This window comes from Hylaeus volcanicus, chromosome 6, assembly GCF_026283585.1.
Source record: "Hylaeus volcanicus isolate JK05 chromosome 6, UHH_iyHylVolc1.0_haploid, whole genome shotgun sequence".
Classification (NCBI taxonomy): Eukaryota; Metazoa; Arthropoda; class Insecta; order Hymenoptera; family Colletidae; genus Hylaeus; species Hylaeus volcanicus.
This window is the reverse complement of record NC_071981.1, coordinates 5441821-5460179: the sequence shown is the minus strand read 5'-3', so window position 1 is coordinate 5460179 and position 18359 is coordinate 5441821. Positions and strand designations below refer to the sequence as shown.

The 18359-nt window shown below is 35.1% G+C and overlaps 1 protein-coding gene across 1 annotated transcript in view; it reads left to right on the top strand.

The window, feature by feature from the left end:
- The window catches only part of LOC128878250 (uncharacterized), a 246294-nt gene that overhangs the window by 189139 nt on the left and 38796 nt on the right, over window positions 1-18359 (top strand). The window contains exon 3 of the mRNA XM_054126302.1: window positions 17162-17332. Within this exon, the coding sequence (XP_053982277.1) occupies window positions 17162-17332 (171 nt within the window). The remainder of the gene's footprint in view (window positions 1-17161; window positions 17333-18359) is intronic.

The following is an 18359-nucleotide window of genomic DNA, read 5'->3' as shown; positions in this document are numbered from 1 at the left end:
GAATCCAGTTATGAACCTATCTGTAATTCTGTCTTCTCCTTGAATGAGTCCATTTTCTAGATACCTATATATTCAGAAAAATTAAGCACTCAACCTTTCAAATATTTATTTCTTTATTTATACAGCCCCATGTTAAATAAATTTTTTGTTCTCAGAAATCTTGCGCATGCTATTTTAATTAATAATCCTCTTAACATATCCTGACCACATCAGAGTTAGAAAAACAATCAAACTGTCATTCGATTCGAGCTATAGTGTCCAACCAACAATTCCACGTGTGTCGGTTATTAAATATTCAGAGACATACGACTAGAATAAAGTCAGAATACGTTATCATACGAATAATCACGAACGGTGCATAACAATTCGCAGCGAACGCTTCAAATGTGATAACGCGCGGCCTACGCATGTCTCATCAAGCGGACGATTCATCGAACAATAATTGCGTTTCACAGCCATTCTACCATTGATCCACTGAATTATACCTAGTTACTACTACACCAACAATATCCTGCCTTTTCACGCTGGAAATATTATTTGAATAATAACCAGTAATTTATTACTACAATGAACCCGATTTAACATCTCGGTGAACAATTTAACGTCCGCTACTTGTTTATACAGGGTGTCCCAGAATTAGTGTAAGAACCGGAAATGAGCTGAGACGATTCTGAGCCATAATTTCCTTTGCAAAAAAGGAAAGGTTCTTCGTTCTTGAATTATTAACGAATTAACCACCGACCAATCACGGCATCCGAGTAACGAGCGCTCAGTTGACAGTTTTTCGTTAATAATTCAAGAACGAAGCGCCATCCGACATTTTTGCAAAGGAAATTGTAGTTCAGAATCGTCCGAGCTATCCTCCATCTTCAGTTCTTAAACTAATTCTGGGACACCCTGTATACAGAATTCTACAAAAGAGCCTGTGGTGATGTTACTAACAAAAAAGCAAATAGTATAAAAAATAAATTTTACTTTTACAGATTTCTTCTAGTTAAAAGCGAAAGAGATGTTGCTCAAGTGTTCACATTTGTTAAAATTAAATTCCTAAAGTCTCCCTCGAAAGCTCCTTTAGTAATATCAGAAAAGTTGAAACGACGCTTACAACGGGTGAAAAAAGAAAGAACACCTGCGCGATATTGCGCCACTCGGCGGAATTTACGAGTAAGTAAACATCACACCTATCGGGCGGAAAAAAATTTAATAAATTCGACAGAGGCGTGAGGAAACGGTTCCGAAGGAGGCGACGAGGGTTAAAGTAGTATCGAGCCGTTTGCCGAACCAAATGAAACACGTGTTTATCCGGTAGTTAATTAATGCCGCGATCCCCGAACATACCGAACTTAAACAGTAACACGCAATCAAATTTCGAGCCATGATAGTTCTGTATAAACAATTCACCGCAAACAGACCGCGTATACTCCGCACACGAGCTCCGCGAAATGAAGGAACGTGGAAACAAGCAAATTGATAATCAATGTACACTACCGCTCCAAAGTATCTGAATAATTGCTCGGCGTCGGCAAAATGCAATTTAAGTTGTAAATAGACAAACTTCGGATTAGTTTGTCATTATTATTCGATCTGATGTCATTTAACACTGGGTGTATGGTGATTTCAGGTTTCTATTACTGGAATAATGCTTTAATAAATGGATATTTACTAAAATTAATTACGGGGCTTGAACAAATATTTATTTGAACATATGACAACGAAAAATATACACGGTTTGTAATGTAAAACCTTGCAAAGCTAGTGATAATAGAACTCTTTTATTTTTCTTATGATGGAGAATATCGAATGGATATCGAATGCGATTTTATATATAAAAATAATAGAAGCACTGATTTTTGTTTGTGAATTATTTAGTTCGCATGCGATAAAAAGATGTGTGCTGGGGAATGTGACGAGGCTATACCGTTGTTTGGAGGTTCTTTATTTTCAGGTTGTTTGACTCTTCGGGCCTGGATCAGCCCTGAAAAACGTTTCGAGTGTTTACGAACTCTTGACGGAGTCTTTACAAAACTTTGTGTGAAGATGAGAATGCAGCCACAAAGCCACGCAGTTGCATTCTGTGCTTCAGTTCGTCGTTAGCTCCAGCTGTAGGAACGAAACAAGAACTTTGGTTTACGAATATAATGCTGTTTATATTCACATATTATATAAACTCGCTCTCATTTTACAGTAAAGGTGAACTCAGGGAAATCGAGATCAGTAGAATGAGTCCGAAGAGAGTCAGACTTACAGGGAACGACGTTACGTAATGAATCTACATAAATCATCGATCTAGCCTCGAAACCGTGTATGAAATAATTTATTAGAACATACGATGTAATACCATTCAATTTATATATATAAATATCGGCGTGGAGTAGCCTTTTAGTCGTCGTGCGATGTAACGGTTGCGTCAACTCTTTTTTTTTTTATACTTCAATGATATGTTCTAAAATATATCTTATGTTCTAATTCCTAATACTTCTCATTTATTCGCCGCCCTCGATCATCCCAAGTCCTACATAATAAAAAAACATTTATAAAAACATTATATTAACATTATTATAAAAACATTTTTCAATTTTAAAATTACATTTTTATTTCATCAAAATATTCCTTTAAATCAGACATATTACTATTATATGTGTATTATATTATATGATTTAAACCTGATTTAAAGGAATATTTTGATGAAATAAAAATGTAATTATAAAATTACTATAACTAATATTTCAATAATATATTCAACTATAAATTTAAAGAATTTGGTTGAAAAACATTTTTCCAACACATAAAATATCAAAATCGATATTACACAAAATTATCGACCTAACAATAATTTTGAACTAATAACATTTCTGTATTCAAAACTTCAAAACCAAGCAACCGAATAAATATTGAATATTCGATCGAAAGTACTTTTTTCACTCTATAAATATTTTTCAACGACCCATCTCGACAACTTTCGTATAATAATAGGAAGCTGTCACTCCGGCGATGCTCCTCGTCGGAGGAATCATGCCAAGTACCACCGATACGCGTCGCAGCGATATTTACTTCAACTTCGCCAACTACCAAAGGGAAACTTGTCAAACGAAACGCAAGAAAAATGTTGTACGCGAGGAATGGTCACCAATTTCTAGAAGCATTGTATTACATCGCGAGGAAAGGAAAATTGCGGAACACGGGGGAAGTGGAATAGCAACAAAGTTGTTTCCCAGCGACTGCAAGCGATCCGTCCTTTGTGCTCGTCGCTCCATTATTTCTTACTTGACGATCGTTTAGAAAGATAAAAGCATCAGAGTGACAAGAAAACAGAGGCCAAGTTGAAGAGCGTTAACGAAAGGTATGAAACGCTGTTGAGCACAGCGAAAGGTAAAAAGTTTCGAATAGACTGCTCCCAATAGGACTAAGAGGTTGCAGTGGAGGCATTTTATAGCTTCTCCAGAAATCTTTTCCAGCCGAAGAAAAAGAAGCTTGAAAACACCAAAAACATTTTTCAACCAAATTGTTTAACTTTATAGTTGAATATAATATTGAAATATTAGTTATAGTATTATATTAGTATTATATTATAGTAATATGTCTGATTTAAAGGAATATTTTGATGAAATAAAAATGTAATTATAAAATTACTACAATTAACATTTCAATATTATATTCAACTATAAATTTAAAGAATTTTGTTGAAAAACATTTTTCCAACACATAAAATATTGAAATCGATATTATACAAAATTATCGACCTACCAACAATAATTTCGAACTATAACATTTCTGTATTCAAAACTTCAAGACCAAGCAACCGAATAAATATTGAATATTCGATCGAAAGTACTTTTCACTCTATAAATATTTTTCAATTGAAAACACCAATTGTCGTAAGTGGTTCCAACGAATACGAAACCGTACAATAGCGTCATTAACTGATCTTGATCCATCCGAAACTTGTCCCGCTAAAACACGAATATCGGACTTAAAAATAAAGAGAAATAAATAGAATCCTGGAATTCCGCTTCATTCGGCGTCGTTCTGCAATCTCTGGCGTAAAAAGTATCCCTGTTATAAAACTGCGTCATTAAATCGTCGATCAAAGGGAAACACAGTCTTCGCGAACGGTCTCGAGAAGATTGTGGGGAATAATTAGTAAACGAATTTATTCGTTTCACATTTTATTGGATGCGATTCGCTTCAGCGAAATCCTCCTGGAGCGCAATTAACCGAGAATCCCCGAGGTAATTCTCCCATTCGAAATTTCATACGTCATTTTTCCCAGCGGCGTTTTAAAACAAAAACGTCTCTCGCGGGTACTCAGGTTGCAAAGAAATTTTCAACGCTGATCGCTATAAATTAACATCTTAACGAAGCCGAAGGACACGAGGGGGAATACTCGCGAGTTAACTAAAGCGTTTCCCGAGCGGCTTCGACGGGGAATGCGTTTAAAAGTCTGGCTGGAAAATAAAAAGATATCCTGTTGGGGAAGTTCAGAAGCGAGAAATCTTTCCGCGTGACTTTCGAAAAGTGTAAGAAAAGCTGAACGAGGCTCGAGCACTTAGACTCTCGAGGAACGAATTGATTAAGCTACTCGAATTCTTTGCCTCTGGCTTTTTACGGTTATTGGAATACTAATGGGTTGTCCTTGATGAATTCTTGGAAAGAAATAGATGGACCATGTACATAATAGAGAAGAAAGTAGCAAAATAGAGAAATACTGCAAAATATAGTATGATATAAAATGTATCTGCAGAATAGAGCATAATACTGCGAAATACGGAATATTTCATCAAAATGGAGCTTAATACTGTAAAGTACAGAATATTTAGCATCATAGAGCATTATACACGGTGCAATAGCACAATGCAGCAAGATACAATGGAATTCTACATATCGCAACACGGTATAATACAAAATGTATCTGCAGAATAGAGCATAATAGAGCACGGTACTGCGAAATACGGAATATTTCATCAAAATAGAGGTTAATACTGCAAAATACAGAATATTTAGCATCATAGAGCGTAAATCAGCAAAATATAGAATATGTTCACTTGTTTTGGTAAATTCGTTTAAAAATTGAGGACGGATTAACTGCTGAAGCAATTTGTTGAAACAATGTTCTTTTTTCTTTATGCATTTTCTGATAATGTTGGTGAAATGTTCTTTAAACGAAATGCAATAAATTGCACTTCAGTTATCTCATTTCTTAATTGTTCAAAATTACGTGGTACAATTTTTGTGTATATCTTCATATACAGTCAGTCCCATAAATATTACTATCTAGGTCTATTAAAGAAATTTGTCTAAATTAAATGATAGGTTTAATGTCTCCAAATAAATCTTTTACTGTGAGTGTATAAACGTGTAAAGTAAAATATTAAACCTATCGTTCAATTTAGACAGAGTTCTTCAATAAACGTAGAGGCTACGAGTACTTATTGGACTGACTGTATGTTGATGGCAAATAATTGATTTCTGAGAATAATTTACTGCCTTGAAGAGAATTATGAATTTTCGTTTCTCTTATTCTCCAGCTCTGAAATATTTTTGTTTTAATCTTTACTGCTCCACATATTATTAGTTTTGAGAAACAGGGAAATTTTCAGGCGTTCGAGATACCAAATTATTTTCCGTCTAATATGTGCGAAGATACCCACAACTATTTATCTGCAATTACGTACCTATTATTTTGTCGCCGCGTGTAATAATCATAACGGAATCTTTAGTTCAATGATCAACGCACGAGCTAGTTAAAGTAATCACGAGCTAGTTAAAGTAATCACGAGCAACGCGTGGCCAGGCTGCCTCTACGTCAGGACGTTTGCATTTTTACAGACAGCCCGAACCCGGAGGTCGATGGGAGATTGCAAATCCCTTTGTGAAGAGGCTAAACAACGTTACCGTTAATTGAAACGAACCGGCTGCGCCCAAACCGCGCGAAATTGCAGGCCCGTTCCAGAGACCTCAATAAAACAGAAATGAACGAACGCAGCCGATCCCTCTCCCCATATCTCGAAACAAAAGTTCTCGTCGATTCAATGACTTCGATATTCCGGCAACATAGATAAAATCGCTATTCAATGGCTCGAATTTCATAAACCCAACCTGTAACCTTTTTGTTTCCATTTCGCGTGGAATTATATTCTATTTTACACATATGTTACTGTTAGAATTCTCATGTTTATTTACAGAATTTTTTTACCAAAGTTGGGTAAAATATACAGTCAGCCCCGTAAGTATTCGTACTTTCTATTCAAGAAATTTGTCTAAATGAAATATCAAGTTTGATCTAATTAAATATCAAGTTTGATTTAAATATCAAGTTTCCAAATGAATTTTTATTGTAAATATTAGGTTGTCCCGAAAGTTTCTTTCGTTTTATTAATAATTAATATATACAAAATATTTTATGTTTCATGTTACATTACTGAATTGTGTACGATTCATTTCACTTCATTACTGTTACAGCATCAATGTCTAAGAAATTAGATTGTCTATTTATATAAACACTGCCACAGAAAATGATTGAATGCAACTCACGAAAGAAACTTCTGGGACAACCTAATATATACATGTGTAAAGCCTGCTCTTGTACGTACTTATAATGGAACATTTATTTGAAAACATCAAATCACTTAATTTAGGCAAACTACTTCAATAGACATAGAGGTTACGAATATTTATGGAACTGACTGTAATAAAATCGATGTATTCGACACTTTTGGGCGGCTTCGCGAGGTATAGTACCGCGTTGTCTTTTGTTTCGATGCAAGCGGCAGGTGGGCGTTCGAGAATCTTTTTATCGTCATGTAACGATCGCAGTGTACAGATGTACTGCATCGATCTTTTTATACATTTCAATTTTATTATTCAAAGGCATCCTGTTTAACATTTCTCGCGCGTCTTGATTATATTATTCGCCACCTTCGATCAATCCCAAACCCTACATGTATATAAAATATTTGTTATTAGAGCGAGAATTCTCATATTTATTTAATGAATCATTTTATCATAGTCTGATAAAATATATAGGAGTATGTAAATGATTTTACTTTTTAATAATAAAATGAATACTTAAGTGAATACTACAGTTAATTCAAGTTATATAAATTTGTGTTTTATTAAAAAGCAAAATCTTCAAGCACGTTTCAAGAAACTGTATCCAAAATAATTAAAATACTGATGTTATCAATAATAGAAATAAAGTTTCGTTTCTATAAACTGTCTGAAAAGATCATTTTGAAATCCTTAGATGGAACGTGGACGTTGATCAAACGATTATGATGTGCAGACTGCGCCGTCATTAGATCCTCGGTACTGATTTCACTTCTTGCGTTATAAATCTCCGGGGACGATGAGATAAATGTCCCAATTATCGACACATCGATAGAGTTACATCACGGCTCGAATAGTCTCGCAATCAATTAGCTTGTCACGTCGTTTAATCAATTTCAACAAGACCTGAACTTCATATTAAATGTACAGATTTATGAACGTAATAAATTTCACTGTATCGAGACATTATTAGCGATTAACATTATCCCAACAAATTGCTTCTTCTACATGATTTGGAATTATTATATACTCCAAAGAATTGCAATCCTATGTTCGACTTTATAAATTGATGTTAAGCCTTGGAAACTTTGGAAAGAAACTACAAATACTTCTTTAATAGTGAATTTAATAACTACAGAAAAGTAACTGAACAGAGATGAGTAAATAATTTTTTTAGAAGACTGAACTTTCCTAATAATAATATTAATGCCAGGATCATTATCAAGACGGGGCTCGCGATATGGACTTCAGGAACGTTCTTGAGAAGCAGCTGCCTGGAATATTCACGATCGACTAATTATGCAAGCGATCAAGACTCTGGAAATTGCTTTATCGGCGTAAAACGCCCTCGTTTCTAGGGAACACGTGCACGTCGGCCGTCTTACTGCCTTTTCCTGAACAGCAATTAATGTAATATAAACCCACGTTATGACGCTCGATTCCACTGGTTGCGACAAGTACCAGAAACACTTGCACCTAATCGTCCTGCGACCCTCTATATGGAAATTCGACAGTTTGCATCTGGCCAAATTAATTCCTTAGTTATGTTACTGTACCCCTAATTACAACTTGTACTCAACCCTCGATTGCAGAGTTATTCTTAGTCGAACGTTAACTTGGCTGTTTATTACAAGTTTGGTGGTAAGGATGATTAGCTACATGATTAGCTAGTATGAAATGATTAGATGTTCAACATTCTGTACTTTGATTTTATATGTTTGTGTTAAACACTCTAGAAATGATGAATATTATATCGAAGAAGTTTAAAACCTGTTCTAATATTGAAATTAAATATGATTTATTATAATTCTACATTTCTATTATTAATATACTGGGTAAACTTTGAAATTAATACACTTGAATTTCTTTCATTCAGCATTTCTACTACATAAATGATTAGATCGTCAACATTCTACACTTTGATTTCATGTATTTGTGTTAAACATTCTAGAAATGATGAATATTATATCGAAGAAGTTTCAAGCGTGTTCTAATATTGAAATTAAGTATGATTTATTATAATTCGACATGTCTATTATGAACGTACTGGATAAATTTTGAAATTAATAAAATTGAATTTCTTCCATTATAATTCAGCATTTCTACTATACATATATGAACCTACAATATGAATGAACATTGGACATGTAGGATAGTTGAACGAAAAAAATGTAAGTGGTAATAAAAACTTCATTACCATAAGTGGTTTCTAACGAGTCCGAGCTAATACTGACTTTGGCCATTTCTTGGTTCTTAAATATTGACACATAACCTGGTGCTCGGTGCCACGTGTTCAGTAGCGGCCACCGATCACCGAAGAGCCGTATCGATAATCTATAAAAATTAAAGTATTACTTTTTCGAGACTAACCAGCACTTTGTACCTCAAACAATATTCATATTGAGTAATATTCATTTTCTCAGACTATGAAATATTTTTGTTTAACCACTAGAATCTTTACAAATGAAATTTCATTAGCCGAAGCAATCGTCTCGACTATTTCCTATTTTCACAATTAATTTAATTGAATCTCTTTCACGGCTATTCTACGGACGCCACAAAGATGGCGAGGTCCATCGCGAAGTAGCTCGTGGGCCGCCTTCATTTTTCAAGAATATCAAGCTTCTCCGATCGCGAATCGAAAAGGGAACCAGTTAACGCCTTTCAAGTGTTGTGTCTGAGAAGGTTTGATAAATATATTCCCCGCCCCCGCGGATTTGCCAGCTGGTAAGACATAAAGCACGGCGTATAAAACGGCGCGCAGTTTACAGAAGAGAAGCCAGAGCTGGCTCCCACCGCGGCGGGAGATAACGCCGTCTCGTTTCTCGCTACATAAACTCATCTACCACGCGGCTTGCGAAACCCAATCCCGCAAGTGTTCGCGGACCGAGTGAAATCCTTCGTCTTCCAGAAGCAATACCATCCAGGCGTAACGCTCGAGCGCGTTTCTTTGTTAACGGCGCCGCGCCGGCGAAATATGTCGAGCTGACGTCAGGAAGCTGATCAACCGAGATAAATCGTCGTTCTCGCGAGGAACTACGTGGCGAGTGAGTTGGAAATGGAACATCGTCGGACATCGCGATTCGCGGGGGCAAGGAGAAGGACACTTTGAGAAATGCGTGTAGATTCTAGCGGAAGAAACGTATTATACAGCAAGGGAAATGGGATGAGTGTGGTATGATGCGTGGAAACAAAGGTGGATTGATTGGGGAAGATACATGAGAATTAATTGAGCCGTTCATCGCACAAGTTGTTGAGAACTGCGATAATTATTTGTTGAGTTGATCCTTTATTTAGTTGTCACTTATAATCTAGTTTCTTTTCTTTTTGAATTGACTGACCGGATGTCGATCATGTTGTCGGCCATGTTGTTTTCGTTCGTTTCGTTCAATGTCTGATATGATATTTCTAAATCCAAGCTATTAAATAAAATCCTTTATTTGTTAATATTAAAAGTAGTATTAAGCAAACCTAGTATCAAGTGTGAATCTAAATCATATTAAATTTTCATTTTCTAATCCACGTGGTCCATTTATTCTATGACACAAATCGATTTACTTCATACAACAAAAAGTTTAGAAATGCGCCGAAATAAGATACATTGTTTTTTAAATTCCCTTTATAATATAAATTCAAATATATATTGAAAAAGGTTCTTTTCTTTTCAGGACAGTTATTATAAATATACAAATTTATGACTGTACCAAGTGCTTCGACACAGTAAACGACTCAATTAGTGAACAGGAGCTGTTCTTTATGATTCGAGTCTATTTTTATCTGAATGAAGAGAAACAGCGAGACGTGAAATAAACCATGCAAACCTAATCATCTACCCTATAATTACCTCATGGAAAAAAGAGATTCATCTACTCGTGGTACAAGCGAAAACTAACTCATAATTGACATAATACAATCATATAGTGATTGAATGTCAAAAATATGAGTGATGGTTGGTTAATTCCATACTAAAACTAAGCCTAAGGGAATTATTATACATCGAGAACAAACATGGTGAATTTCATCGCCCTCCGATGTGTGGAAGTGCTCCCTTACGAAGAGGGTTGAAAATTTGCGAGCTGTTCCACCACCCAAAGGGTGCCTATGGGGTGCACGGTACGAATGATAGCTTTTTCTGGATCAGGGGAGTCCAGAGAATGCATCGAGTCGAAAATCGAGACCATCGTCAAAAAGTTGTGGATTTTAGAGAGAGTGGAAGGTTGTGGGGGTGGGTTTGTCCGAGAGGGATTTCAAGGAGTGCATTTTGTAGAGGGTATCAAGGAGAGTCGCCCCAAAGGTTTTTTGAATTTTTCAACCCCTTCCGTCATCCCTGGCCTGTTTCAAAGAGTCGTTTTTTACACCCTTCCCTTTAGGGGGGTGAATTAACCCCTTCGCATCAACCCTCGCCAATGCAACTTTACACACGTCTAGGGGACACTTCAAAAGTACTCCTCACGATGTTTCACCGAAATCGGTTGAAAACTCCCATAGTTACGACGGTTTGAAAAAGTGTCCCGCTAATGGTTTGAAGCAGTGTATTTATGCGAGAGGTTGCATCTTGATTCCAGAAGCTTACTGGAAAATTGTACATCAATGTTTGTCACAAAATGAAATAAAAAATTACTTGATTTATTTGAAAAACATTGCTATACAATTTTTGTGAAGAAGAGACTCTCCCATGGTGCACTACTGGCCTCTTCTTAATTCTGAAGCCTACTTGAAAATTATATCGATGTTTGTCACAAAATGAAATAAAAAATTGATTTATTTGCAAAACAAAAAATATAGAAATTCATAACTCCTGTGCCACGACTTCTACCCCATATCTGACCTTATCTAATTAAACCGGGGAAGTTCCTACCGATCAAAACCTGCACGATGATGGATTTTCTTGAGGGAAACTACATTTTGTTCGCGAGATCGTCGCTATTAACGATATTGCTATATTAATGTCACTTGGGGGGATACAAGTATCGGACCAACGCGAGATTCGGTCCCTCGAGCTTTACCAAACCTTTCGTAATTCGTCTTGTTCCTCGAGAAAGATGATCAATCATGCAGACAATCTCAAAAATCGACTACGATGGATCACGATAGAATATAATTCAGTAATTGGATGTAGCTTCTTCGAAAGTGAAATTCTTAAGATGTTCTCCACTTATAACGAACAAAATATACATCTCGAATTGAGTAACCTCCTTTTCAAAGTCGGTTAAAAAGGAATTATGTTTGAATATAGTTCTATTTATTCCAATGTCTTCAGTACTCTGTTCAATTTGCAAATAATTTAAAAACAGGGTTGAGCATACATAATATAACCATACATAAACTTGTATTACGTAATTGAAAAATTATTAAATTTAAATTTACTAAAAATTTTATCCCAACGAATAAAACTGTTAATTCTTAGTTTAATTCAGCTACGACCGAAGTATGAAAATTCCTGACACTTTCTGAAGCTACTCAAGATATCTACCAAGCTCGGAACCTAATTTTCTAAAGACAATAGCTTCAGAAACTTGGAAAACTATTGAAGCTTTCAGGTTGATCCCCAGCTGCCATTTTCGATACACAGTTTCTTTTATTGTGATTTTGTCGTTAAGATTTGTTGGGTATAGATATTGTCAATTAATTTTCTTCGCCGATGTTGCTCATGAAAAACCATAAGTGTGTGTTGAAAAAAGTTTCCAGCATCTCCGGCGGTTTAAGGAGTTAAAACTTTCAGGGGATGGTTTCTCAACCCTTAAACTTGAATTACGACCGGTAAAGAAAAATACGTATGCCTTATTTATGGTCGCTCTACAATCCTGCAAAGTTTCATCAAACTCAGGGATGGAGCACTTCGCGAACGTTCCTCGCCAGTATGTACTTTCATATTTGATGGTATGGGAAAAGTGAGAGCGTAGACTTTTCAGTTACACACTGTAGAGTTTGATGATAAAGTAGAGAAATTACGGAGATGTTTTTTTATAGTCCAGACACTCTAAAATCTCGAGAGTTTCAACAGGAGATCATTGCAAATAAAAATAATTAATAATAATCAGCTGAAATAACTTTCTTTTTACGAAGAAAATGTAGTGTAACTTTTTTTATAGTCACTTGTTATTACATTTTATTGCATATCTGCAAATTAATTTACATTGGGCCTTTACTTATCTCGAGTATTAAAAAAAGAACATTCAATTTTATCATCTCTCGCAGACCTCCTTTAACTAAACACTTTTTCTATATTCTCGAGAGGACGCCCCCTTACTCTTCGACCCCCTTTCAAGCCACCGTGGCTGAAAAAGTGCTCGTTAACCTTCTCAAACAAAACTCATTAAATTTCGAGACAAATGTACGAAAGGAAAGATTAAATTTTAATTCCAGCGTGCATTTGCATTTTATGCAAATAACCAGAGAGGGCTGCGCCGGATCCATCCGTTTGGATGGATCCGTATAATTGGGAGCTTCTCAAGATTTGTGGTACGTAAAGGCAATCCCACAAACGATAAATGCTTGTAAGTAGATCAATGAACGACGACGTCGAGTTCTATTCAAAGTACCTCCTGTAACTCATTCTATTTCATGCAGAAAGTACGCTTTGTGAGTCTCTTTCAGTAATAAAATAATTATTTTTCATTTCATTTTATACATACAAAATAATATGTAGTACAGTCAGTGTCATTAATATTCATACCATCTAGGTCTATTAACGAAATTTGTCTAAATTAAATGATAGTGTTAATGTTTCCAAATAAATATTTTATTGTGAGTGTATAAACGTGTAAAGTCTATTTATGTGCATATGCATAACGAAGCATTTATTTGAAAATATTGTAATATGTTGTAATGTGAATGTTGAATGAATGTTAATTGTAATGTATTATAATGTGAATGTTGGATGAATGTTAATATTTAAAACCACTAGGTATGTTTATACGTTTTATAGTTGTCAGTTATGTTTGTGTTAGTAATTTATTGATTATTCATTCATTTTGTATTTTGTATTGCGATTTAATTTTGTCTATGATATATTGTCTCTTGTCTTTGTATTTTGACAGTTTTACGCCGAACCTTGAAATAAATATCCTTACAATATTAAATCTGTTTAATTTCGAATTCTATTGGACTGACTGTATATACAGTCGGGGACAAAAATAAGTGGACAGTTACTGGAAGTAGGTAAAGATGAAGTTTGATCGAATTAACGTAACTGTTATAAACTTCAGTTTTATTGATTATATATCTTTATAGTATGTACATTATGTAGTGAATAATTGAAGTTCTTACTTGCATCTTTGTGTAAACATGCTGTAGTTATCGAAACTGATAGCTATTTAGCAGCAGACAAAAATAAGTGGACACTTTGTTACAAAGTTATCATAAGGCAAAAAATGTATACAAACATTAGGCAGAGATTACGCTTACATGCAGTGATCCCACAGGAACTTATTAGTACTAACTCAGCCTTCGTACGAGTACAAGCATTTCTAGACAAATTTCAGAATGTCAAAAACGGAAGAAATTTCAAATCAAATTCGCCATTTAATCGTTTTAGATTGCTGTACACAATTAAGTTACCGCGTGATAGCTCGAAAGTATAACATATCTAAAAGTGCTCTAGAAAGTGCAGTAGAAAAAATTTATAAAAAATTCTACTACATAAGACGGTGAAAAATTTAAGAGGCCGTGGACGCAAACGCTGCACCACCATACAAGAAAACAATTGCATCAAGAAGTATTGCAGAAATAATGGGATTAAAAGTTTCAACAAAAACAATAAAACGAAGCCTTCACGAAGCTAGATTAAGATGTTGCAAGGCTGGACGCAAGTCATACATCAATAAAATTAATATGAGAAAACGTTTAGCATTTGTACAAAAATATTTGAATATGTCACTAGCATTCTGGAAAAATATAGTTTGGAGCGACGAAAGTAAATTTGAGTTGCGGCAATTAAAAAAAAAGCACCAAGTCTGGAGGAAAAAAAATGAAGCATATAAAAAAGCATTTATTACACCTACAGTTAAATTTGGCGGAGGATCATTAATGGTGTGGAGGTGCTTTTCATGGAACGGAGTTGGTACATTAGCAGAAATCGATAGAATTATGAATCCAGACAAATATATTGATAATCTAAATGAAAATTTAGAAGAAGCAGTAGTAAAGATGGGTTGCGACGACGAATTTGTCTTCGAACAAGACAACGACCCCAAGCATACTGCTACAAAAACCAAAAAATGTTTTGAAGATTCCCATATTAAATTGCTTGAATGGCCGGCTCAGAGCCCCGACTTGAATCCTATAAAAAATTTATGGAGTTTACTGGACGCAAATGTTCCATTGGATCAACGAAATAAAAAGGTCGATTTTTTCAAAAGATTACAGTTTGAATTTGAAAAAATTGATAAAGATTATATCGAAAATTTAATAAAAAGTATTCCTCGACGTCTGGAAGCAGTAATAGAAACAAAAGGTGGCAATACCAAGTATTAATTTCAATATGTATTCCATTTGTCACGTATTTTAGTAAGTGTCCACTTATTTTTGTCTGCTGCTAAATAGCTATCAGTTTCGTTAACTACAGCATGTTTACACAAAGATGCAAGTAAGAACTTCAATTATTCACTACATAATGTACATACTATAAAGATATATAATTAATAAAACTGAAGTTTATAACAGTTACGTTAATTCGATCAAACTTCATCTTTACCTACTTCCAGTAACTGTCCACTTATTTTTGTCCCCGACTGTATAAAATAAAATGAAATTGGTTATAATCAATTTATTTTATTTATTATTTTTATCATTCTTCAAAATCAATATTCTTCGAGATATTTTCCACTTATAATATAGAAAAGAATTGTATCTTAACTTTTATGGAAAGATGATACAGTATTGTCTCGAAATAAGCAATCTGATCGGGAGCGTCGAGTTGCTTATTTCGGGACAATACTGTATAAAAGTACCGCTAGTTTGAGACTCAACCTATGCCAACCTCAGATTTAAAGACGATCTCGCAAACGATAAACGCTTGTAAGTAAATCAATAAACTACGTCTTCGCATTGTATTTAAAGTCCTCCCTATAAGTCTGGTCAGATAACAGGACGGCGAGTATTAAGAGTCCACGATAATTGAAAGTCCGCGATAAGAGGGTGTAGGGAAGGATTATCTACAATTTTCAACGACGATGTCTTCCGAGCGAGATAGTTGTCAATAGCTTCGAGCACTGTTTCAAACCCTTCATTAAAAAACTTTATTAACGCCCTCAAATTTCTCTACAAAATTCCATGCATTGAATACCTTCAACCCCCACCCCCTCTCAAAAAAGCTTCGAATATTACTGGAAAGTTAGCAAGCTCCGAAAAGGTGTCTCGATCATTTCGACGAATTACAACCGCGCTGTTCTAGCTTAAAATTAAATTTCTCTGATGTTATCCGAAACGTAAAGACACTGACAGCGTTGCGCTACTGCTATATGCTATAGCATTATAGTGATGCTCGACGTTGCACGAGAGTAAACTTGAGATCACGGAACACGTTTCTGTACACGACGTGAAAGTTTGTCGAATTAATTCAAAACAGCAAAAAGTTACGCAACTTCTCGTTACCAGCGTCTACGGAGTGCAGCATGTTTTCCTTTTCAACGAGAATTTGTCTTTGTCTTTGAAAAGTATACAAACAAAGATTAGCGAAACTAGAAGAACAAGGTTCATGAAAGCAAGTATGTAGTGTAGTTTGTACACGCGACCTAAGGATATTTGTATATTTGCACTCGATTTCGGTCAATTTGTGTATGGTTGAATGGTATTATTTTTCCTTTCGAAGAAAAAACTGCACACATTTCTCTTTTGTATTTATGTTAAATTTCCAACGAATTGTATATGGAGTTCGGTCGGTATTATTTATCGATTACAATTTTTCTCGCTACATAAAATTTATTTTCCGCAAATTGTGAACGTAGAAGTATGGAATTAATTTCTACGCTTAACGCGTATAATTAAACTTTTGTAGGAAATGTTTTTTCGTAGAATGCGAACCTCAGGAGTTAATCGAGAAGTTACGTGGACCAATCATGTATACGAGGTGTCCGTGAGTGTAAGAACCAGAGGGTAGCTGAGACGATTCTGAAGCACAATTTCCTTTGCAAAAATGTCGGATTGTGCTTCGTTTTTTAATTATAAACGAAAAACCATCGACCAATCGCAGCGTAGTGTAACGAGCGCTCAGTTGGCTACCTCCACCACGACCTGGCGTAGCCAGCCAATCCTGGCTCGAGTCTATGCTCTCGCAGCTGAGCGCGGGCTACTCGCGCGCTGCGATTGGTCATTGGTTTTTCGTTAATAATTCAAAAAGGAAGCATCATCCGACATTTTCGCAAAGGAAATTATTCTTCAGAATTGTCTCAGCTATCCTTCATCTTTAGTTCTTACACTAACAGAACCTACATGGTTCTGAAATACCCTGTATAAAAGTGGATATAAATTTCCCATATAGGAAATTCTGTCAATTCTGAGAGGATTGCTTGGAAAATACATTCTAGTGTCTGAAATTATAAGATTTACGATACTCGATGGTTTTGTTCATCTCGAGAAGAGTTTCTAAACCCATAATGTTCCCCTCTGCTTTCAGGTTTCATTCTTCTCGACCAGTCCAGAACTCTCCAACAAGCAACGCTTCGAATATTTCACGCGGACTATACCCAGCGACCACTATCAAGTGAAAGCGATGGTAGACATCGTCCTAAGAATGGGCTGGAGCTACGTGTCCATCATATACGAAGAAAGCAATTACGGAATAAAGGTGAGCATTTATGCGAAGAGCGCTCAGACTCGACATTATTTTCACGACAATACATGGGCTCTCATTACACTGAAAACATCTCCCTTGACACGTTTTCTTGGACAATTAGAACAGCTGCTTAAAGGCACGACTACTTTTACAACTCAATGAATTCTTCGAACATCGTGGACATTATTTAATAAAACAATCATCGAGATAGGAATCAAAGTTTTAGTTGATACAGTGGTGTGAATAATTATTGGTCCAAATTAATTTTCCATTGGTAGATTCTCTAAGTATCGAAAACAATAAAAATTATTTTCAAGGATTTTGACTTCTCTGTCTAATCATGTAGTATAAATTATAATTATGTAGTTTGAAATAGAACTATATAGTTTAAGTATAGCTGATGTATATTGATAGATTCTCTAAGTATCGAAAAACAATAAAAATTATTTTCAAGGATTTTGACTTCTCTGTCTAATCATATAGTATAAATTATAATTATGTAGTTTGAAATAGAACTACATAGTTTAAGTATAACTGATGTATATTGGTAGATTCTCTAAGTATCGAAAAACAATAAAAATTATTTTCAAGAATTTTGGCTTCCCTTTTCATTGAAGTATTAAATATTTATCTTTGCATCAACAATCATTCACAGCACTGTACATTAACCTTGGAGTATTTAAAGTAGTAGAGTAATTTTTGCAATGTATTACTTAACTATAACTTAACTAATTTAAGAAATTGTTTTGCAGAGAATAAAATATTGGTGGATTTCAACGTTATTTAAATAACCAAACTGTGCGCTGTCTTCGTTAATGATTTAGAAGAAAAAAATTACTTCATCGCAATTAGATTCTATCTATCTGCTCGCTAGACGTTATTTTCCTGACAAAAAAGGCGGTGTCTCATTACACGAAGAACAGGGTCTCTTGACACGTTTTCGTGAACACTTAGAACCTGCTGCTCAAAGGCACAACTATTTTTACAATTCACAGGATCCTTTGAATGAAATAAAATACTGTGCTTAGACTTACACGAA